The sequence below is a fragment of the Anas platyrhynchos genome, chromosome 4 (assembly GCF_047663525.1).
Source record: "Anas platyrhynchos isolate ZD024472 breed Pekin duck chromosome 4, IASCAAS_PekinDuck_T2T, whole genome shotgun sequence".
Lineage (NCBI taxonomy): Eukaryota > Metazoa > Chordata > Aves > Anseriformes > Anatidae > Anas > Anas platyrhynchos.
Genome location: NC_092590.1, coordinates 34,715,325 through 34,739,656, shown reverse-complemented (window position 1 = coordinate 34,739,656; position 24,332 = coordinate 34,715,325). Strand labels below are relative to the sequence as shown.

Here is a 24,332-nt window from a genome sequence, read left to right as displayed (position 1 = left end):
AGCATCAGATTTTAAATTGAACACTTGGATTTGACTCCACTCCTAGTCTGATGGGTTGAAAGTATTCTTTTTATTGCTACAGCCCTTTCACAGTAGATGCATTAATGCAGGACCCAGCCTACATTGTAACCAGAACCATAGCTTTGAGTAATTCTTCTCAACTACTTGAAGAGATAAACAGAATATTAAAAAATAAATAAATAAAAAATAATATAATTTAAGTCCAGCTGCACAACTAATAAAAATATAAAGAAAAATTTTTATATAATATAAAGGAGATATTTCTCCTTCAACTTGATAGAACTGAAAGACCTGAAGCATGGTCTGGACTAAATTATTCAATATTTTAGATATGCACGCAAAGTATTAGCTACACCAAGAATCCCACTCTTGATTTTTGAAAGACGATGGTGGTCCAAAACAGACTGAGTAGGACTGCATTCGTGACCAAATTAATCAAACTTGTATCTTTGCAGGCTGAGTTCTGTAGTTACAAACATTTACTTACCTGTATGATGTCTGTTTTAGCAGTTTGTCCTTCCCATACCGATGCTCTGTAACAGCTTTGCTCAAATTTCGGTACGTTGTCATTCACATCCTGTATCAAAATAGACACTCCACAGAGTGCTGAATCCAAACTATTTTCAGCCAGAACTGAAAGATGTATTTTATTCTTAACTTCATAATCAAGAAGCTTTGGCTCTTTTACTGTGATTGTACCTGTTTACGAGAGAGAGAGAGAGAGAGAGAGAGAGATGACATAATTAGGAAATGACACCCACAAAAGCAGTTATGAAACCTAAAATGTATGTGGTCTCCTTTGCTGAACACATCACAGAAGTTCAGCAAGCTTTCCACTGTGTCCTCCCTCTACCTGACATCATCTTCTAAGTGTAAGTTATTGGATAAATTTCAGATAGCTAAGTTTTTACTAATCAACCACTGCGTTGGCAATTTCCTAAAGCAAAAGAAATCAACTTGTAGAGCGGTTAGAGAGGAAGAAAGTGGCTGTGTGACGTGGGCTCCTTGACATGTGACTATGAACCAGCTGTGTCTCAAGAGACTCCTGGTTCTCATCTGCAGAGTGGCTACATCTAATGCTTCAACTATATATAAACAGGGCAATAGCTGTATCTGCCTGTATCTGACAGAAAGGCAAAGCGCTTAGATTCCTTCTGATGCAGTGAGTTTCTCCACCAACTGTTATTCTGTCAAAAACAATCAGTGACTGAGACGACTGACAGAACTAGACATCTCCACATTACACCTGAAATTTCCTTGGAAATCTGTCATCATTATTTCAATGTTCCAATATAGTAATATATTAAAATTCTTCATTACCATCAAACATAGCCCATTTGTATGTCAGTTTCATTAGATTTCAAACTGAGTTTTGCATTAATTTTTAAGTAGTGATGTCATGATTATCTATATTCTGAACTTATGCTAGCGTAAGAATGCAACTACTGTGTCTTTCCAAGCTAGTATGTTTTAGTTTATTTTCTAAGACAAGCAGCAGTGATTGACTGCTGTTTATGGATCTCTCCCATGATAAAGAGTTGTGTTTTGAACACATCAAAGCTGGCAGGTGGTCTCTCTCCAGCACAATACTTAAAAATTATTGCATTCTGTATACAGAACAAAAAAAAAAAGGAACAACAACAACAACAAAGTACAGTGGCAGAAGGAATACGCTTCAAGAAGGCAGAGAACAACTGAAAGATCCTTGGGTAGCAACATGAGCAAAGAATCAAGAAACAGGAGAAACATCACCTATGAAGACAACAAGAAAGAACAAGAGTCTCATTCTAGAGAAGTGCATACAAAGAAGAAATAGGGTAATGCTCTTCAAATACATTAAAGACAAAGGCAAAAACTCTTTATATCTATTGCCATTAGGTTAAGAAGTAATGAATTGAAATTCTTTCAGCAGACATTTGGGTAAATTTGAATAAAAACTTTCCAGTTGCAAAGACTTGTAGAGACTACCAGGTTTGCAGAATTACTATTTCTGGAGGCTGTTAAGAACATGACAGACTAATGCCTGTTAGATTTAGGCACAGTTTGTTCTCTTTCTGTGGCAGGGGACAGATTAGTTTACGTCCTTGGGTCACTTCTAGCTATATTTTATGTGATCAACAATATAATAAATCCCCCTAAAATGAGGAATGTTTCTAGATAGTATAGTGGATGTCTGGTAACAGCAAACAATTCTGGAGATCTTTTTTTTTTTTTCCAAAGCTGGGTTAATTAACACTAGTGCTTGAAAACCGAAGAGTAGCAGACCTCTAGCTCTTATGAAAACCTAAGTTACAGAGGGCATCAATACAACTCCAAATACTTCTGCTTTATAAAGAATGGGTAGAGAGTCACTGGTGTCAAAATTAATATTGAACTACTCTTAAAAGTATGGAAAGGCAGCACTTCAATATTTTCTAAGAAATGGGAAAAAGGTTTTATTACATTTACACCAACTATTTCAATACTCAACTACAATGGCTCAAAAGTCTCACAGGAAGATTTGCAACATCCTGGGCTACAGAAATTCCACTGGTGTTTGTGAAGAAAGTGCTTATGAGACTTAAAACATTGTGCAACCATTTCGCAACTTGGCTGATAAAAACAAAACAAAACAAAAAACTACTAGCATTTTTTTTTTTTTGGCATTCAATATTTTGGGGCAGTTGATATTGGAGAAGATTCACTTCCTCAGGGATAAACTTGCCTGTGACTATGACAGTCATTCAGATTAACACTTCTAGCTTTATTTCAGTGAAATGAGAAGGACTTGGAAATCAAGCATATGCACTTCTAAGTGCCCCTCATCTGAACAAAACAAAATCATTTTAAACTGTCCATCTGCAGCAAACATTATCAGCTCTGCAGGAGTTCACTGCTTGGTGCCTGGTGACAGCAGAATAATCAGAGATGAAAGCCACCAGGAAGTCAGAGAAAATGACATTTGTTAAGAGTACAACCTATCTACACTGCTTCTGAGGAAAACTGCTTATACTGTCTATGGCCAGCCCGAATAGACTGTGGCTGTTCAAAAGGCCAGCTCTCTCTTGCTGCTCATATTCAGAAGGAACTGAAGCAAACGGAGAAGTTGCACTCTCTTACACACCAGGGAAGAGACCACACTCTTTAACCTAGACAGACACTTAAGAAAAAAAAAAAACAAGTTTACCTGTAATTGGGTGTATGGAGAATATGCTTTCCTCATCACCAAGGATACTGTATTTTATGCTTTCTCCTGTAAATTTGTGTTCGTAAGCTTCTACAGTTATAAGTGACGTACCTATGGAAACAACATTTTCATAATGTACACTTGATAAGGTTCTATTGCAATTTTATATTACTTTGAGTGATAGCAGATGCACAGCCAAAACACGTGTGAACTAGCCTAGCTGCTCATTCACAATTTGAAATAGTAGACAGGAAAACCTTTCACTGTAATGCAACTTCATAGGCAAGGCCCTATCCCTCCTTGCCCAGTAAATTACTTGTCTGATTGCGACTTCATCACCTGCCTAATGAAAGTGTTAGTTTTTAACTTCTCTTGATTGCAAACTCCCAAGTACCACCAAAATTACCTCTTAACTGAAGTTACATTTGGAAAAGAAAAACATATATATATTATTTTTTATTTCTGGTGGTGATAACATTAATTGAGTTGAAGGCCAAAATAGACATTGAATATTAAACTCCCTTTCTGAGGTTGTCTGAGAAAGTGTCTTTTTATTCGTGTGGTCCTCTTATTCGGGTTATGCTACCTTTGGTCATTACAATCTAACCTTTTCATGAATTCTTTCAAGGAAAATAGTCCTTTTTGTAGCATGCATAAGAATGCGTGTTACTTCTAAATCATTTCAAAGAGGTCCTCTATTTTTCCTTCATTTATCTAGGTTCAATTTGAATTTTTGAGAAATACTTGAAATATTCTTAAAAATTTTAAGTAGTCATTTTCTGACAGATGGAATGAAAAACGGAATGTGTCAAAGACAGATGAGTTGAGCAGTATCTGAATTCAATGAAAAAAAGTAATGATTTAATACAGAATATAAATTGTGAAATAAAAATCCTATCTGAACGAGGATTAAAGAAAAAAAATTTCAAACTGAATACATTATCCTAATCAGAATCATGGTAAACAGAATTGTAGCAAGTTTTATTAAAAACTAATTACTAATATTCCCAAATAACAGTTCTTTTCAAGAGTTAAGAAATCTTTTAACACATATGGCAATTGATTTTTAACCAATTTTAATTGTTTAAATTAATTTTAATTGATTCCATCCAGCTGTGATGGAATGAGGTTACCATACATCCTGAACTCTTCCAAACAGCATTACAGTCAGCTAGCTATTTTATTACATTACAAAGGGCATGCTGTTCACATTCAATTTTGGAAGTAAGGGCTTTATCTTTAGTGTAAATGTGAGAGGAAATGTTGTTCTTGGTACTGTTACTTATTCATTTTATTTTATTTTAGTACAGTTAGCCACTAATTTTTAAAAACAGGAAATCTTGTTTTATATGTTTCGTAATTTGTTCCTAAAATCTGGCAATTAAAAACACAAACACTCTGATTGTGACAGATACAGTTTTCTGCACTAGTGAATATATTTATTATAAGGGTTCTGGAAATAAGATCTACCCATCCAACAGACAGATATGAAAAGTTGCTTTTAGGATCTAAAATGGGGATCTTCTGGATGATAGTAGGTTGAATGTTCATTGCTGGGCAACTTTGATTTACAATAGAAGCCAGCAAAAGGGCAATCATTTACATGTATAGCATCCTCCTATCAGAGCTAAAGATAAAAAAAAAAAAATTCAAGGTCCAGACTGTTTATATTTATCTTTCAATACTGTCAGCAATCTTTCTGTTCTTTTTGACTACTGGCTTTAGAAGAAAACCTACCACGAATACAGCAAGCAGCCGTATTTCCATTTGAATCCGTTTTTCAGGGATTAAGTTAACAAAACGTTGCTCTGGGTCCTCAAATCCTAATACTTCAAGTTGTATATTTTCATGTGATTAAAATTGTTTAAACCTTATTTGTTTATTTTTGGCAAAGAGCATGTTTCCTTTGTTTCTGATAAATTTCACAGAAAATGACTCCTTTAAACAGCAATTTTGTACAGTTCATTGTGAAAAAATTATGACCAACTTCTGACATCTCTATTGTGACACAAATAAATCCTATACAGATAAATAGCAAAAGACAGCACCCATCCAGTAGCTTACAACATCGAGCATACGTGACTCAAACACTGCTCAAGCAGAGGTCACAGCATGTTGCACTGAAGCTTCAGCCCCTACAGCATTCCAAATCACAATGACTTGTAGCTGCCAAGATTTTGCATGCCAAGATACTGCCTTCACCTGTGGTTCCTCACAGTCCTTTTCTCTCCGTGGAGCTGATGCTCAGCAGAGCCCTTCTTGAGCCAATTCACTGCGCCAAGCTGGTGGAAAATTAATACAGGAGAAAGGGAGCTTTCTGGCTGTAAAGCACAGTGAAATGTCATGGCAAGGATCAGGTCAGCACTGAAGCCAGTATAAGGAAGGATGGAGATGAGGATCACAGCTGAAGATAGATGAGCTTGAAATGCTACGCAGTCAACTTCTAAATCAGTTAAGAATATTAAAGGTGTAAGAAGAGCAGTTTAAAATGTTTATGCTTCGTTTGGTTGTTTTTTTTTTTTTCAGTTAAATCACAGATATATTGCTTTTGAAAGTATCTCAAACTGCTTTAAAATATCACGCATACCAACTTTTACTTTATGCCTGCAGACTTGAAACTGAAGCAGGGCAGCTTGGGCACTATTTGCCTGCCTGGCTAAACAGGCTCATAGCAATGTTTGTTGTATTCCGTGTTTGGACATACAACGCACACCAGAACTGAGCTACTGTATAATCTATACAATTCTTCTGTCTTCTGCAGTCAGCCTTGTAGTCTTTTTCTCCTCCTTTATCATCTAACTCTGATTCATCCTTGCCCTTATTTCCTGAGATCTCTTAATTGCTAATGAAAGAAAAAGCTAACTGAGCACAAGGGATGACTCACAGAATAAGAGGCTACATATTTTATATCTATTAGGAAAAAAAATACTGCAAATGCAGAGGAGTCAACATGTTTTTTTTCTGAATCTGTCTTCAAGAAGTGCTATGCATATAATCATTCAACTGAAAGCTTGGTGAATAACAAAGGTTTCTCTGGGAACCCTCTGCAGAATGCAGAGACCTAATTATGTATTGACTGGCTTCTAAATGCAGTTTATAATATTTAAAGACATTAAATGTTCATTATTAAAGAAAAAGTAGAGGAATAGGATTTTCTGAAGATCATTAAACTTGGAGGTCATACACTTTAAGTAAAGAAACTCTGACCATAAGAGCCAGTTCCTGAGGTACTTATCTAAAAGACAATTTTAGACTAAATTGGAACTATGGACCCTTGGCTTTGGCTTTCATTGTTTATATTGTTTTGAGTTTTGATTCTTTTTAAAATAAACTTAGACCTTTCCCACTCTATTAGTTAAGGCAGAAATAAAATGAGGAGGAAAAGCCACATTTATTAATACCAGGTCTACAAATAATCAGTGTGTAATGTAAATCTCCCTTGGACTGAATACACTGCTGCTATTCATTCTTGAAGGGGTCCCAGATCACATATATCCTGTAAGCTAACTTCTATGGGAGTTTTAATTATAATCATGCCTTTTTTCCTGAAAAGTGAAGTATTTGATATGCGCTTATGCTTATATAAATAAGAAAATACTATAAGCAGAGCAAAACAAAGATTAATATTTTGTAAAATCTCTCATACTCTTAAAAGAATGTGATCATCTTTACAAATAGACTTTTATTAAACATACAAACTAAAATTTTGGGATGAAACCCTCTAGCTTACCCTGCAGCTTTGTGAAATTTCTTTTAATCAAAACAACTTAAATCAAATCTGATTTATGTTTTCTACAGATTGAGTGGGAGAATATCTGACTATGGCATTCTGTTACCACAATTCCTTGGGGTATTTCCATGATTTCAGGCTGGATTGTCTAGCCTGAACCATAAATGTATCCACACTTTAGGAAAATTTAGGACAAGATTAGTTTATCAATTGCTGCAAAGTTCCCATTTTCATTTTCTTTCTTTTAACTTGTTTCCTAACAAAACCTTTGCTCTTATTATATTTCCTTGAATAGAAAGAAATTTAGATCTTTCCTGATATAATGCAGGATTAGTGCAAATGAATCCAATCTGTCATTAAAAGGTAGATGCCAGGGTCTTCATCTTACTCTCCATGGAAGAGTGACAATTAAGTTCCTGTGACACATTCTAAAAATATAAGCTTGCTGCATCAATGGATAGACAAAATTCAGAGTTCAGGGCTTCCCTCTCCTTCGCAGAGCAACACACAATTACTGTACAGTGCTGACTCTAATAAAATTGGGTGCATCTGTTACTCACAGTCAGAAAAAAAAAACAAACAGGTTTAGGCCACACAAAATTATTTGCAAATCCTAGTCAAATTCGTGGAATAAAAAACATGTTTTAAATGTCAAGGCAAATATACTTAGGAATTTTTTTATTTTTATTTTTTTGTATTTGAAGTAGAAACCATAAATGAAGCACTCGTTTCACACACAAAAAAATCAATAATAATAATAATAAACTTTTATCTTGTGGATTCAGTACTTGAAGTGCTCAGAATGGAGTAAGAGAAATGCAAATACTCCTCTGCCTGAGGAGACCTGAATCTATACCTTTCTTATTTCCGGAGGGTGTTGTAACCACCACTCTACTGCATGCTCTTCTATTTCCTGTAGGAAGCCTTCCACTTTTTACAAAATCCTGCATGTTTTTTTTGACAGACAGTGAGAAATCAAAATGGATGCTCTACTCTGGTGGCTTGGTCGCAGTTCACAACTTTTTAATGAAATCTTTTGCTTTCAGGCTTTTATCTATGGTCAAAAAAGTCACTTAATCCAAAGTGTTTTTTCACCATATTGCATATTTTGACCTGTTAACTGAAACATTAGTAATACTCACAACATTATCTTAATTTTAAAATACACTGCTGAAAATTTGGCTTGTAGTCTCAGTGAGGTATGTAGGAAGAAATGTCTGAGCAATCCTAGCAGTAGGTTCTGCCACAGACATCTTCACCCTCAGTTCTCTACTCTGTTTGTAATTACCCATGTATATTGATTGGTTTTCCAAAATTATTAGCACATTTTGTCTTTGCTGATTCCTAATCAAATATATAGGCTGTTATTCAAGATCTAAGAATTCACTAGTCTCACAATACCCTTAGGATATAGAGGAATATTGCTCTCATTTTACAGAGGGAAATTTGAACTAGAAAGAGAATAAACGGCTTGTTCAAGGCGAACCTTGTAAGGCAGCTTTTGAATCAAGAATGTAGTCCAGGTCAGACCTTTAAATATGTCTGGTCAATTGTACAGTCGGATTTGTGGGTGGAAAAAATGTGAAAGACCCTCCTTTCTGCCCCTTGTTATGATGAACCCATCCCCTGAAGCCTGAAAAAGTACTTACCATATCTAATCAGCAGGATGCACAACTACAAATACCCACTAAATGATAAAAAAAAAAAAAAAGAGTAGTAATTCTCATCATTACACTGAACAAAAAATAAATCTGTAAGCACCTTGTGATTTAAGATGTTTATCTATAGGTAGCAGGCTCTACCTGGAGATGTATTGTAGAAGTCTGAATGTTGATGTACTACAGTCCTCAAACTTCCCCCTTTACCTCACCCTGCCCCCGTATTCTCTTTCTGGAAAGTCCAAAATTTAAACAAGGTTTTACAGTCTCTGTGAAAGCTATTACAGTTCATTAAGGGTTTTGCAAAAGTTAAAAAAAAAAATAAATAAATAATAAAAACTTGTGTTGCAACTGGTACATACCACTCATCTCATCTGAACCTCAGTGTATTGACAAGTGAAACAAGGAGTAAGCGCTGTCCACCCATCATTAAAGTCATTTTGCTAAAGGAGTCAATCCACTGATGCTCAGTGCTTCTCAGGCTGAGGGGCTGGGAACACACCATCTCTGGTACGCGAGCTTTCTGCTTAATGTGAGCAACACCACTGCACATGAGCAGCAAATGTGCCTGCCAGACAATGCCTCCACTAACAGATTATGATTCTTTGGCTGGTACACTGGCAAACGGCAGAGGGATATTTGCTCGATTCAGCTTAACTTTTCCCCGATGCTGCACAGGACAGACGTTTCCCTATCCTATTTGTTACAATTACCATCCCAAATGGAAAGGGCCCCAGCAGCTGCAGGAACACAGACAGGGATTTGATACCTACCCGCTGCACTGTTCTCAGGCACACTTGCTTCATACAAGTTGCGGCTGAATGAAATCTGCTCCTCTTGTCCCTCTGTAAAGATAATGACCATGGCTGTGGCTGTTCGAGGTGAGATGCCTTGATCTGAAGCCATCACAAGCAGCTGGGCACTGAAGTCTTCGGAAGCCAAGGGCTGCTGAAGAACGATGGCACCTGTCATTGCATCAATCTGAAATACAGTTTCTGGCACCAAACTAAAGACAACAGCTCCATTTGGCCCCAGATCCACGTCCTCTGCTCTAACAGTGGCTACTGTCTCATTGACAGCAGTTTCAGCAGGCACGAAGGCCCTGATAGGGTTCTGCAGAAACACTGGGTCATTGTCATTGACATCATCCACGTGCACCACAACACTGACAGTGGTACTTCTTGGCCAGTGGGTGCTACAGTCACTAGCCACAGCCCTGAATGTGTACTGTGATTTGGTCTCTCGGTCCAGTGGTTTTGTGGTAACTATGGAACCTGTTAGGCTGTCAATGGCAAACGCTCCAAAGGTGTCGTCGATCAGCCGGTATGTAACTTCACCATTCAGGCCATCATCTTCATCAGAAGCAAAAAGGTCCAAGATGGCTGAGCCTTCCTCTAGGTCTTCTCTCACGGAGACATGATACTGGTTCTTTGCAAACAGCGGGCTGTGGTCGTTTTCATCCAGGACTGTTACATACAACAGTGCAGTGGAGCTTCTCGAGGGCCTGCCTAGGTCATGGCACTCAATTACAAGGGTGAAATTGCTGATATCCTCTCTGTCTAAAGTACGAGTGACCAACAGTTTTCCTGAAGTATTATTTAGTGTGAAGTATTCTCCATCGTTTCCACCTTTCAAACACACAAAATAAAATGATGACAAACAATTGCTTTTGCAAAATAATCCCTTGTGAATACCACGTTAATTGCAATAACACTATCCAATTGCCAGTGCAGCTGGTGTGCTCATGTGTCTTTCACATATTTTATTCCTCTTCTAAGAATTAAAACCTGCATTTCATTTAAATCAGTGGGTGGCAATGACAGTAAATACAGAATATCATATCAATTTACAGAGTGGCTATTTTGCCAGATGTATGTCTTTTTTCCTAAAGCAGCACACCTTATAAAATCTCCTGCAACTATGCTGCTGCACAAAGTGACCTCTTCCCAACCTTAGTTACAAATTCCAGAAACCTATAAAGCATTGCTGACGATTGTAATTACGTGCTCCTTGCTCTCTTCTACAAACCTGTCTCTTGGAAGTGAAGAGTTGTGCAAGATCTTGATTTGCAGGGGAAGGTAAATATGATGAGGTTGACAGAAGAAAAGTTAGCATTTTTAGTAACAATGAATGGCATACATACTTTATAACATGTAGAAAGACCATTAAAGGTAATTAAAGATCATGAAATTAAAACCAAGAAAACACAAAGGAATTCTTAACTGCTTCTTCAAAGAAAAATTTGTTGGCTGTTACCACAGTAGCTATGCGCCTACTTTTCAGCTATTACTGAGAGCCACAAACCAAAGTGCAGCATGCTTGTATTTCTGCACAGATTTTACCAGAGGCTTTGAACAGCTGTGGAGCTTACATTGGCATAGTGGACATGTGGAGAGTTTGGCAACATGAAAATTAAGTATAACTTTAATTGGTGAGTGAAAGAAGCTCTCAAGACATAAAATTAACAAAAATAATAAAATAATAATAAAAAAATAATAAAATAATAAAATTCAGTTAGTTCTTGTACTTACTTGCAAGGGTATATTTACATTCAATACTTTCACAACTACTACAAAAGGGACAAAACTACTCTTTTGTGATAAATGCCTCCTTCCAGCATTTGATTGTTTTTGTTCTTCTGTTCTGTACTATTTTAAATCCAGAAAACAGACTGAAGGTGTGCTTGAAAAGGGCTTATTAATGCTGACAAAGGAGTGAAAGATTTTTTTTCCCTCTCTACATAAAAGAAGGATGTGGACAAGGCAGGAGGTAGTCTACAACCTAGATACTGCTGTTTACATGCTTCTTGATTTACACTAATAAAAATGATAGGGTATAACTTACCAATTATGTGGTATCTTAGAGCTCCATTATTGCCAGCATCCATATCTACAGCCTCAGCAACGTAGACTACTGAAGGCTGTTGATTCTCTGGAATATGAATCTCAGAGACAGGAAAGAGAAACCTGGGAGAGCAGTCATTTTCATCCAGCACTTTGCAGATAACTGTCACTGTGCTTGATAGTGATGGAGTTCCACCATCTCGAACCAAAACTAAGGTTAAAAAACAGAAAGCAAATTTTGTACAGAGGGTAGGAGCAACAAGGGATACTCTTTAGCAATATCAGAACAGTACACTTATTTGCATTATGCAAAAAGCACATACTCTCCTGTTCCTGAAAATACTTCCACTTCCAGCTAATCCAGATGGCAAGAAGTGAAAGTACCAATGATGGCAACACCACATCCATTCTCACCTCCCATTTTACAAGCAGTCACAGGTATTTCACACTGTTACCTTTAATACTGAAAAACTCCTGGGTTTCCCTGTCCAGTGATACAGCTGTTGTGAGTTCTCCATTGTCTGAGTTCATCCTAAATTTTTCAGATCCAGTTCCTGGCAGGATTTCATACTGAAGCAAGGAATTTTGTCCTTAAAAACAGAATGGAAGTGTTAGCAAAACCGAGCCACTCTTCTTACACGCTGGCTTTATTTTCCCCCCATGCTCTGGGAAATGGATTATGGATTAAATTATTATTTTTAATGCAGTGATTAACTGCTTCTTCATTAGTACAACGGATTAAAATTTAAAATTGGATCTTCAAAATGCTTGTCCAGCTGCTGCATTGTACCTAATGTGTTGCCTACCACTCAAAGTGACCCCAGCATCATTTCTCAGCATCCAGGGCAAGTCTCCAAGCAAGCTGACATATCATTGTGGTGTAATACAGCACTAGCTTAGACTGTGGAATCTGTGCATCTGTCTTGTGCTCTCCCTGAGGTAATTAATTATTTCTCAACAGGATGTCAGGCTGTGCACCAGGCTGGTCTGGCAGCTCTGTTTCTCCAGTTTCCTCACTCAGAGCCAATACAAGCATCTCTATGAAGTATGATATGGAATAACAAACATCCAGAGAAAGCATCCACTTCTTGGCATGCTCACAACTTCTAAATATTTGTAATATTGAGCAGGCAGGTACCTAAGTCCCATCAGGATTCATAGGGTAGGCATTTCCTAGTTGTCTTCAACACAAATGCTAACTTGGTGGACATTCCCACAGCACATCTCAGGCCTTTTAGACTGTTCATGCTTGTAGCCAACCTTTGAAATGATATCGCTTGCCTTTGTGAAGTCTTGTAGAATTTCCAGAAGGGAAGATAAAAGATTTTCCCTCCCTCAGTGTTTTTTCTGAATGCCATCTCCAATCTGTTCCTAATTGCATCTACCATTTGTATATAGTGCACAAATATTATTCTTCCTGTCCTTCTCTAGGAAATACTAGGCTAAAACTGTATAGGCCTTTACTACCCCTTCTTCCAAAGCTGCCTGAGTTGAACAAGAATTGGGATTCCACATTCCTACGAGTTATGATTATTTCATAACTTATTTCATATTTCATGTAGTTTCAACACCCGTCAGAAGAAAATACAATGAAATCTCCATTACAAGATCGCTAATGAGTTTAATACTATATTATATTTAAAAGGCCGCAACCACTCATCTTGTACAACTGTGCTCATTCATTTGCACGTTCTTCTGTTTCATTCAATCATTATGTATTTTTTTTCACACAATAAACAATCTTTTGGTCACACAAAGACAGTTAGTGCACTCAGAAAACCAAAGTACTCCTGGTAATACTGTAACTGCTATTCCAAGTTAACACTGCATACCTGATCTCAACTACAGCAGCAGAAAATAGAACTGCACTGGAGTTGATGGAGAAACACCAAAGTGAGAAAAGAAACAGATTCTACAGTTTTGATGCCTGTGCCAATGACTGCCTTTGTTTGCCTTTGAATAGCTTTGCTAAAGTAGTTGACAATACTACTGAAATTTGATTGAAGGAATTATTACTGTTATTTGCATCTAAACCAATTCAAGGAAGCAATATATTCATAAAAATACCAAAAAAAAAAGTTACAGAAATCCTTCCAACTTTCTGGAAGAAAGGAAGAAAATCATGGCTGCAGGGACAATGAAGGAAAATATCTTGAAAATTTAATATTACCAACACAGTCTATCAACTCTCAACTACCTTTAAAAAGATATTTGCAACTTTGTCTGCATTTATCCATCCTTAATTACCAATATGCTACAGGCAGAAAAAAATGCATGCCTGTATGCACTGCCAAGAGAGGAGGGTGATGACTCTATGTGTTCATGCACCATGGGCTTGACATAGCAGCTGACACATCTGCACTTAATCCAACCTCCTGGTTAACTGGTTACTAGTCACATTTTAGGGGGCTGAAATTATTAACTGGAATGAGCAATTGAAAACACGTGTTTACTTGCATTTACTTGTGTTAGATGTTGGCCTTGGGGCAAGCAGAGAGCTCCCACACTGTGTAGAAGACTTACATAAAATGAGGAAAGGGAGGATTGCAGTAAGTACAACTAGAGATAGGAGTCAGTGGAACAAGAATTTTTTTCATGGATATCTATGTGGGAAAAAAAAATAATCAGTGGAGGCAAAATTTTGGCAGTGATTTCCACAAAAGACCTTTTGAAGTGGCAGCGAGCTTAAAGCTTGGGTCAAACACAAAGTAGATGACAGCTGCTTGCTCTTCCCTTCACAGATAATACATAAAGTAAAGAAACAAATAAAACCAAAAGGTTGATGATGGCTGCAATTGTCAGTAAAAATCATTCCATCATTCCTCCCCGTGGTCAGTCAGGGAACATATGAGGTGAAAGAAACAATACAGGGAGGAAAGTCCTCTTCTGAGACTGGAAATATTACTGAGATTTGAATTGCAACTTAAAGAGCAAATAAAAATGATCTTTAAAATGTGATAAAAAGAGGAAAAAAAGAACACCATGAAAGCAGTTGTCTTACTCAAAAATTATGTCCCGAAAGGATAAGAAAAGTTAGTTATGTTATATTTGTATGGCGCCTATATAAATCTTTTCTTACATTACGAGCATTTTCAGTATTTGGAACAATACTGCAACACACATATGAGATTGGGCCAAATCATGAAAACGTGGGAAAAAGACAACAGAAGGGCTCTGATTACTGGAAAAATTATAAACTAAAATATAATTAATAATAACTAAAATAAGCACGCCCAAAACAAACAAAACAGGAAGGACCCAACACAGCTCCAACACTGCTCCAGCCTCAAATATCTGTTCCATCAGGTGCACACTGGCCAGCCACATGCCACCTGGTAGACCTGTAGTGCCCAGTGCCAGTCCTCCTACTAATGGCTCCCAGTATTTCCCTTCTGTTGTATTTCCCACAAAACGTGGGATAAAAGAACATAAGGAATGGAGAAAGGAGACTGAGGAATTCAAACAAATTCCCATTCCTTTTCTGTATTATCTAAAAATTTTTAACATCAAATTCAGCCTTTGTTTTTACAGAGTGATGCACAAAGGAAAGAAAGTACATGGAAGAGTGAGGGAGACAGAGGTAGACGGTAACACTGCTCAACTGGCATGAAGATGTTCATATACACTACCCACTCCTTCCTAATTTCTGAATACTTTACATAGTTGTGGAGAAATAGCTCTCCCATACAGCATCTCTGCTGAGCTGTGCATCTCACAGCACCCTTTCACAATCGGTACGTGCTCTACTTTAAAATGGTAAATCTTACTGGAGACACAAGATGATTTTGCTCACAAGTTTTATTTCTTGGATAGCACAAACTTAAACCATTCTCAAGATGTGCAGAAAGCAAACATATGTTAAAGAGAAAGTCATTGACAAAGCTGAGACAAGTTTTAGGTCAATTGCAGTAATATCCACAAGTTTAATTCTTTCCTCAGATTTTATTCACTACAGATCACAAACTCTGTGCAACTGCTTCAGGTTATATCAACTGTATATGCTGTGCTTGGTATTCCTGAAGGTGTGATCATCTCCAGCACACAGACCACCTGTAGCATCATATGCATTTCAGATATTCCGAAAGAACAGGTAGTTGAAGAACTGGAGTTTTTTATTTGCTCAGCAAAGACTCTCTCACGTTTCACCATTTTCTGTGAGATTATGAACCACCCTTTTTACTCATCCATCTCATGTATGTTTGAAAAGCAGTGCATTAATATTTTTAGGTATGTAAAATTGTATTTGAAATCCAGAGTGGTTTCCAAAAATTCCTTCGTAGCTCAGCTACCTGGAAAATCTTGGATGACAGTGCCCCTCTCTGGTCAGAAGAGATTAGTGCATGTTCACTGGTTCTCTTACAAAACCAGGACCCTATCTCATAACTTTTAAAACTATTCAAAACTGATGGAGAGAAACAAAATGTTCAAATATTAACTCTAATGGAGATGAACATTGTTTTCTGACTTATAACCAGAACACTCTGGCTGTTTTCACATGAAATCTAGAGCATGCTGAGCTATCCACATCACCCAAGCACTCAGTTTATATTTGATATACTAATCAGGCAGCAAGATTTGATCAGTCCACAGTGTTCACAATGAAATTTATAGCAAAGGGACTGAAATTACCTGCATCTCTATCCATAGCTTCCACCTTTATGACTAGCTCCCCTGGGTCCTGGTTTTCACGAACCACAGTCTCATAAAGTTGCTGCAGAAATACTGGTCTCTCATCATTCACATCAAGAACAATGATGGTCAGAACTTGAGTTGCAGAGAGAGCTGGGCTGCCACCATCAATGGCCATGACCGTCAGACTGTAGCGCTCCTGAACCTCATGGTCCAGAAGCTGGGCTGTAGTTAGGAGTCCTGTTATAAAGAAAGGAAGCTCCAGGTTAGGATGCTAGTTGGTCCAGCACTCACAGCTTCAGAGTAGCATCGCAGTGCACTCTGTGCCACTGTTGCAAGGCTTCAAGACTGTGGAGCAGATCGTTCCCTTCACAGTCACCCAGATATACTAATTTTGACATCAGGGAAAATTGGGATTCATGGAAATTGAAGTGAAGTTGAAGTGATTTCTTTTTATTTAACTCCTGGCTTAAAGTTTTTACTTAGCTTTGTTTTCGTTTTGCACATTCGTTCTACAATTAGTGGCTCTACATATAGCATCTACATATCTCAATGTAGGTGCATATACATGTTTAAGTATGCATTGTGTAAAAATCCGAGTGAAATATTTCATTGCACAAACTTTTTTCCCTGCTTCCCTCAATGCCCTACTGGAAGGCATTTCAGTACATCTGCACAACACAGTCTCAGTGCCATGCATAAATTTCTGAGCCGAGTCTCACTGAGCATGCATATTGAAAGTAGCACCACCATGCTCATCACCTGGGGTAGAGTACCACAGTAATATGGTATTTCAGTATTGTAGGGTATAGGGTATATACTTTCAAATATGACCATGATAAGCACAGTGTACAGACTGTAGACAGAAGTTATAGTACCTGTGATTTTATCCAATATAAATGATTTGTTTTCATTGCCTGAAATGATGTGATATGTAACTTGTCCATTTCTTCCCTCGTCAGGATCCTTTGCGTTTATGCGGTGTACAAGGAAGCCCACCTCTGCATCCTCCACGACATAGGAAAGAGATGAAGACATGAAACTGGGACTGTTGTCATTGATATCTAGTATAACAATTTTTGCAGTCAGGGAATCAAGTCTGCGATCAGCCACGTTTATTGTTTGGTCTGTGGCAGACACTGTAAGGATCACAGAGCGAGTGATCTCCCTGTCCAGTGGAAATGCTGTGACCAAGGTGCCATACGAAGGGTGAATAAGAAATGGATTTTCAGCCACGCTACTGATTTCCACAGAATACTGTATTTTGCTGTTCAGAAAACTGCCATCTCCATCTTTTGCATTGAATGTGTAAACCAGAGTCCCAACAGGTACATTTTCCTCTATGCCAATCACTATGAAGTCATCTTGGAAACACGGGGAATGGTCATTCCGATCTTCTACATCAATACTGAGGAACACGGTGCTATTCTGTGGAGGATTATTATTGTAATCCTTTATAAGAACTTGTAAAAGGAAGTGTGAAGCTGTTTCATAGTCAAGTTCCTTGGAAAGAAAAAGGTCTCCCGTCAAATTATCCAATTCGAAATGAACATCATCAACATCTTCAGCAATACTAAAGTACAGCTTCCTGTTAGTTGCTAGATGATTACCAGGAAGCCTTATCGAAGTCAGTATTTGTGCAGGTTTAAAGTTCTCAGGTATGACCAAGTGCTTGAAATCTTGAGAGAAGACACCCCTCCATGGGGGAAGTGGGATTACCTATAACAGAAGCACAAAGACTGCCATATTTTCCCATTGGTATTAGAAGCAGTGTAATGAAAATTATTTTCTTGACAGTTTAATTATGTATTGTTTGTGGCTATGTAATTATACTAACTATGCCTAAAAGCCAGGAAACAAACTTGACATGCGCTAGCAGAGTTCAAACAGCCCTTGGCCAGTCACTCCATAATTCTCTCTTTCATTCCCACATGAAAAAAATAAGGGACAAGATAGTCTATCATCACCTGATATGCAGGCATCCAAAGATAGGTGTCTCCAACACTGCTACTTCTGCCCCTGCTCCAGAGCACTTCAGCTGCCTTTCTCCCTGGGACAGCAGCTCAGCACTCTCACAGAGGGATTGCACAAGGAAGCATGGTGTGCTATACATTTTGCCAAACACAAACAGCACAGGTGACACCCAGTGACAGAGTGTGCAGAAGGCCATGGTCAGGCAGACCTGCTGCCCGCAGGAAGAGCACAGGCTGACATTTCACACTCCCATGCAGAGCAGCCCTCTGTGAACCAGCACAAGTGAATGAGCTGTCCTTGCACAGAGAGAGAATTCAGAAAATATATTAATATAGATGAGAAACAACATCTACTCCAACACGTGTTTTAGCTTCTATCTGTCCAGCTTCCAGATTTCCTCACTCAACAGAAAACGAATTAGACTAAAGAAATTTGAGACAATACGCTTATTTCCAAATTTTTCCTTTCTTCTTTTTATTTCCCTGGATTCTCCCTGAACTGATTTTTTTATTTTGTTATTATTTAAAAGAAAATAAGCATGCAGCATAGTTTTTCTACCTGGCCAATACAAACAAGTACCTGGATGAAAACAGCAGCATGTTCTTGAAGGGAAGGCATCCCCTGATCCCTAGCAGTGACTGTCACTCTGTAGTTTGATCTCTCAGTATATGACAGAGACCGGGTCGTTCTCAGCTCCCCACTGACAGCATCAATCTGGAAGCATCCTGCACCCTCTTCTAAAGGGGAAAAAAATGGGTATCATTTATTACAGATCTCTTTAGCTTCCCAAATGCCTCCATGGCATCAGTGGTAATTAACGACATGGTAATTAATGACTAAGAAGGAAGATGACAGAAAGGAAAGGGAACTCTTGCAGGCATTTGGATTTCACAGGCTTGTTTGGTTCAATTCATTTAATAAATAATTATTATAACCTGTTTACTCTGGATTTAAAAATTCAGAGACAGAAACACCATGGAGTACCAAAGCAACTGCTCACTTTTGTATTGAAGTTGCTCACATTAATGGTGTGTGCATCAGGAGTGCAGCAGAAACCCCAGGACTGCCACTCCTGTTTCCAACCAAAGTTGGCAAGCAGAGCCAGAGGAAGCCTTTCTCTCCGAAGTGGCGTGAAGGGTCAGTTAGGTGGTGCTGGATACACAGCTGGCTCACGTGTCCCTGGTGGACTATGAGTCAGCAAAGAAACCCCTGTACCCCTAAAACAATGCATCCACAGTGACGCAGCCTGCCCTGCCTCTGCCCTGAACAGGGAGACATCTGGGGCTGACTAGCATCTTACACTGATTTGTTCCAAAGCAACATGAATATTGGAAATTAAGTTTTCATCCATCACCAAGGACTGTCCTCATGCTAATAATTGGCAAGTTCTAATTAAAATTACTACAAGTAGTTGCATCATATAACATTTATTTCAGTTTCAAAGAAAAAGAACTACCACAGAAGAGTCAACAGGTCTTTGCAATTTCTTCTCCACTTTCAGGGAGCACAACAGAAATCACTCCCGGTCTTTAGTAAAATTGGAAAATATGTAGTATTTGATGTACATTACTAGAAACTGAGAAAATCAAATATGTCCTAACTACTTCTCTCTTAAAATAGTACACAAACAATTTTACTACATGAATTTTTAATAAGGTGTGCTGGTGGGTTAAACAAAGTCATGTAGCGTAACAGCTGCTATTCTAATAAGCAACTGTGGTAAAAATAAATTCAATGCAGATGTAGTACAAAAAATACCCATAAAAAACTGTATTTCCATAGGCACCTAAGCGAGCATGAAGCTGTTTATATTCTCCAAATCTGCACATGAAAATTAGTTAGCTGCACATATAAGTATTCATTCATATACCCAGTCACATTGCCTCTAACTGCAAAATACTTGCACCTGTAGAATTTGAACAAACACTGAGCTCGCTAGTTAGAAAACAGAGTTTTGACAATCTACAAATAATTTTTCCCAACATTGTTCTGTTATTTTTGACTGACTATAGGTTTTTAATGCTCCACGAGTCCCTTCTGGGTTGACTCTCACAGTCTGGAACAAAATGAGGAAATTGCCAACAAAAGGAAGCAATATGTGGTGACAATTATATTGAATGATACAGTCTCACATTCTGCATTGCAATAGTTTCAAAATATTAATGCTGCCATATTACCGTTTTCATAAATTGCTTTTGGTTACCTTTCAGTTTTAGGTCCCAACAGTATATCTACATGCATAGATATGCTATTTTGTCCAATATAATGCTTCATGACACAAAACCCCAGCTAAGCAAAACAGCAAAGGAGATATGAAAAAGAGAACACAATGTGAATTGTATGCAAATATTTTTAACATTTTGCTAAAATTGACATTTAAAATAATTAATAGTGAGAACTAACACAAAAACCAGTAACAGTTTCTTTCTTTATTTTATTTTTTTTTTCCTCCAATCAAAATAAATCTGTAGTTACAAAATTGAGCCAAAATAGAATACTGGAAAACAAAAAAATACTGCACATACATAACTGCTGTCTGAGCTAGAAGCTACAAGGATTTACCACTGCTCCAGCAGTAACTGAGGATGGTCAGTATATCTACCATAAAGACCAATACTCATTTTTCTATTTGAAGTAACAGAGCATATAGTTAAGGTCAACTGAAACAGGCATCATTCAGAGCTTCAGGAGGGCTGACGCTTATCTGACAGGAGAAAGGAATTTACATTTCTGAATAACATAAAAGAACTGGTCAGAAAAGAAACTACTGTAGCATTACTCATTAGAGACTATCATTCTACTAAAATCCAAAAATTGCTTGAAACCATCAATTTAGCATATTTTAATGGAGACTTAAGTAACAAGACAGTCATGTTGGGAAGAGCCTGTATAACCAGAAACCTTAGGAACATCCATTATGGAATTGTTTCTTATTTTTGTCTTTTTATCTGGTACCACACTATTAAGACAGTCAAAGCTGAAATGCCTTGGTTTTATTTTACTAACATTTTTATCAGTCTATTTTTTATTTTCTTTATAGACAACTTCAAAGTGGAGACATTTGATCCTAAATCAAAATAAATAAATAAAGAAAGAAAAAAAAAATCTTGTCATGCAATGGATTTCCCTTCATCTACAAAGAGCTTTTTATGCTATATTCCAATGCTAAACTGCTTTCTTCAATTTCTGATTTTCAAAAGCCTACTTAAACAGCCAATCTTGCTTTGCCACTGATTTAACAGATGACACTTGCTAAGAGAACAGACAGATCACTTTTAAATACTTTTGCACAAGATAACAGAGGGCAAATGAACGTAAGTCCTTGCTTGCTCACTTTCTAAATACACTCCAAATCCTCCACATTATTTTTTGGGGAGCTCAAAGCAATGAAAAAGGTGGTTTTAAGTTTTATGCTCAAAGAGTTGTTTCTCTAAAAGCTCATGCTCCCTGCATTTCCAGAAACATTTGCCCAACTTTCATCTCTGTAAGTCACCTGAATTAGGCAACTTCTCCTTTTATCATACATCCTGTGGGTTTCCCCTTATGCACAAAGAAAAAAAGTATGAGGCAAATGGATCAGAAAGGAGTTGGAGAAGAGCAAACAAACCATGGAACAGAAAAATATGTATGTCAACGACTAGACTCCAATGCCACCACAATTTCTTCTTGTGCTTTTAACTCTACTCTAACCTGCCAATAAACCAATACGCTGTTTCACTCAGGTTTTCTAGCTCTTCATTGCCTGACCTGTCCACCAGGCTTTCATTCACTTGAGTTCTCCAAAGACCAAGCACTTACTCAACTCTGTGCTCTCAAACACAACCACAGAATCCACAAATTTGGACAAAAATATTGCAACGTGTGTGGCTGTGAACCTTGGGAGAACATTCAAGCCTTCCAGGAGGACTGGCACCCAGGCAAAATGGCCCAAAAAGCAGACAGAAAGCAGCACAGGATTTTTCCCCCAAAGTAGCAACCTCACTACACAGCCTAATTTCCCAAAGAAATGTATTTTACATAGTCTTTAAAATACTTGGTGTCTTGGCCATCTCATTGTCCTTTGAGATAAAATTAAAATTGTTTTTCTTAATAGAAAAGAAGTAAGCAGTGCCATGGCTCTGAAATAGCTTGAACACCGTGGGGCTGCTGCAGAACTGTAGCCCTCCGCCAGGCTTGGAATGCTCCCCACATGATGCTTACACAGCACCCTGGAGTGAATTGCAAATATTGGCTTTTCACTTGTCTACATTCAACATTTGCTAGTTTGTGTCTTAGCAGTGCAAACTAGTCTTCTCACAGCACTCTAGTGGTCAAGTTTTAATGTATTTGCAGAATAGGTCCAAAGGCAATTGTAAAAGCCTCTACTTTGCCAGTGCTACTCTTAGCACACAAGCAGTCATTTATGATGCACTATAAATACACGCTTGTTTCTGTTATAAAGGCTATAATATAATCTATTGACAATCATAAAGGCAGCCATAAGGGATAACAAACATATCTGGGATTTACTTCCTTTTGAATTAGGTAATTAGTGATACTACAAAAGTGAGGGGTATAACCATATGATCATGCATTTCCAGACGTGAACGTCTAGGGATGATTTGTTTTCATTTTCTTGGAAAAGCGAGGGGCATTTTGAAGGAAATACACTCTGAAAGGTGATTCCTCCCAACATTTTTATTTCTTTATTTTTTACTTTACAGATTTTTGCTTGTATAATTTGTTGACATTTGTTACTAGCTCTCCTGCATAGCTTAATCTATTGTTTCTGTTGTTATCTATTGTCACATTTCTTTGACGTATTTCTTTTTCTCCAGTCCTCCAATTAACCTGGTAACTGTGTTTAGTAAGTATGGCTTTAAATCAGATCATATTTCTTCCTCAAATTTTAGCACTGAACCGTGTCCCCAAACTAGAAAATACTGTTTTAAATATAAACTAAGCAAGAACTTCACCATGAAACAAAAGAGCAGATGTTAAAGCCAACCAAAAAGCAATGACAAAAATTAGTATCAGAGTAGCTCAGCTGTTTCTGGATTTGTTTATCAGAAAGATATCCAGTTCCAAGACTTAGAGAGCTATTTTAGTATTGCTTTTTGTTGTTGCTTTTTTTTTGCTGCTGTTTTTATTCTTTTGTCCTTTCTAGAGACAGCATTTACAAGACCAGTCGTATTTTGTGTTGCTAGTCATTTTTATATTTTGAATTCTTTCTCATAGAGGGGACTTGATGGCTCTACAGAGAAGCCATAAGAAAATCCAGTGTGCTGTTTGAAGAAAGGGATTCAGTGAGATTTGCTGAGAGGCAGCGACCCCTTAAGAATACTTCCCATGGTTGCCGGATCATCACCCACCCACCAAAGGGTTGGATACTACCCATTCTGCAGTTTCCTTTTTCTTCCAAATCCCTTTGGAAGAGGCGGTCACTTGTAGCCAAATTAATGCAATAAAAATATAGCAATAAAATTGAAGACTGATTACCGAAATATATCTCAACTGCAAAATTTTCAATAGAGTTGTTAAATGTCTCATTTCTTTAAGCATCTCTTGGTGGATGAGAGCAGAGTTAACTCTCTGGCCGCTGTGAATTTCAGATCTTAAAATCCTTCCATTACCCCACAGAAGTCCAAAGGGTATGTAAAGACACAATATAACATAATCCACAGGAATCTTTCAGTAATTTCACCCTTGGCAAGAAGAGGCTTCAGACTCCCTTTCCCTTAAAGATTGAGGAATAAAGTAGCTTTGTGGTATTTTGTTCTTTACTCAGCAGTGACAAATAATCATAATGAGTTTAAACCAACTGAGCACCCATCTGTACTCTGCCTAAGGAGGAAAGAATACCTGAGAAAAGCTGCTGAGCAGACAGAAATATTGGAAATGCTTTCTTTCTCTGATGAAACAGTGTATTGAATGTGAAAATTATCACAATGATACACCAAGCTTAAAAGACATTGATTGCAGTAAGCCAGTAAAATAGAGCAGGTACAAAATAAAAGAAAGTTCAGTTCTTGGAATCTTTTGCTGCTTTGAACCAAAAACAAATTAAAACAGGAGGAAGAGACATTTTCCTCACTGTTTGCAGATGGAAGTCTCCCTTGTGTAAAAATGTAGTAAGTGATACCTGACAAAAATAGATGACATCTATGTCTCTTAGCAGTATTCATGCCTCAGTCCCGCTCACATTCTCATTTAGGACTACTCTGCTACTGATTCCACTGCCAATAAAGTTGGGTGCTACACATCTGAGTTCAGGGAAAAACTAAAAAGGAGAAGTGTTTTTAAGCAGCAATGCTATATCAGGCTAACACAAG

General features: G+C 37.7%; 1 protein-coding gene across 2 annotated transcripts in view; it reads right to left on the bottom strand.

Annotated features, from left to right (window-relative positions):
- DCHS2 (dachsous cadherin-related 2) overlaps nt 1–24,332 on the bottom strand; it is a 106,762-nt gene that overhangs the window by 13,265 nt on the left and 69,165 nt on the right. For both annotated transcript variants that reach the window (XM_027456632.2, XM_038178743.2), the window contains exons 8-15: nt 18,601–18,758; nt 16,926–17,766; nt 16,048–16,287; nt 11,874–12,008; nt 11,420–11,629; nt 9,349–10,203; nt 3,188–3,298; nt 509–720 (exon numbers count right to left, since the gene is read on the bottom strand). In XM_027456632.2, coding sequence (XP_027312433.2) covers nt 509–720; nt 3,188–3,298; nt 9,349–10,203; nt 11,420–11,629; nt 11,874–12,008; nt 16,048–16,287; nt 16,926–17,766; nt 18,601–18,758 — 2,762 coding nt within the window. The remainder of the gene's footprint in view (nt 1–508; nt 721–3,187; nt 3,299–9,348; nt 10,204–11,419; nt 11,630–11,873; nt 12,009–16,047; nt 16,288–16,925; nt 17,767–18,600; nt 18,759–24,332) is intronic.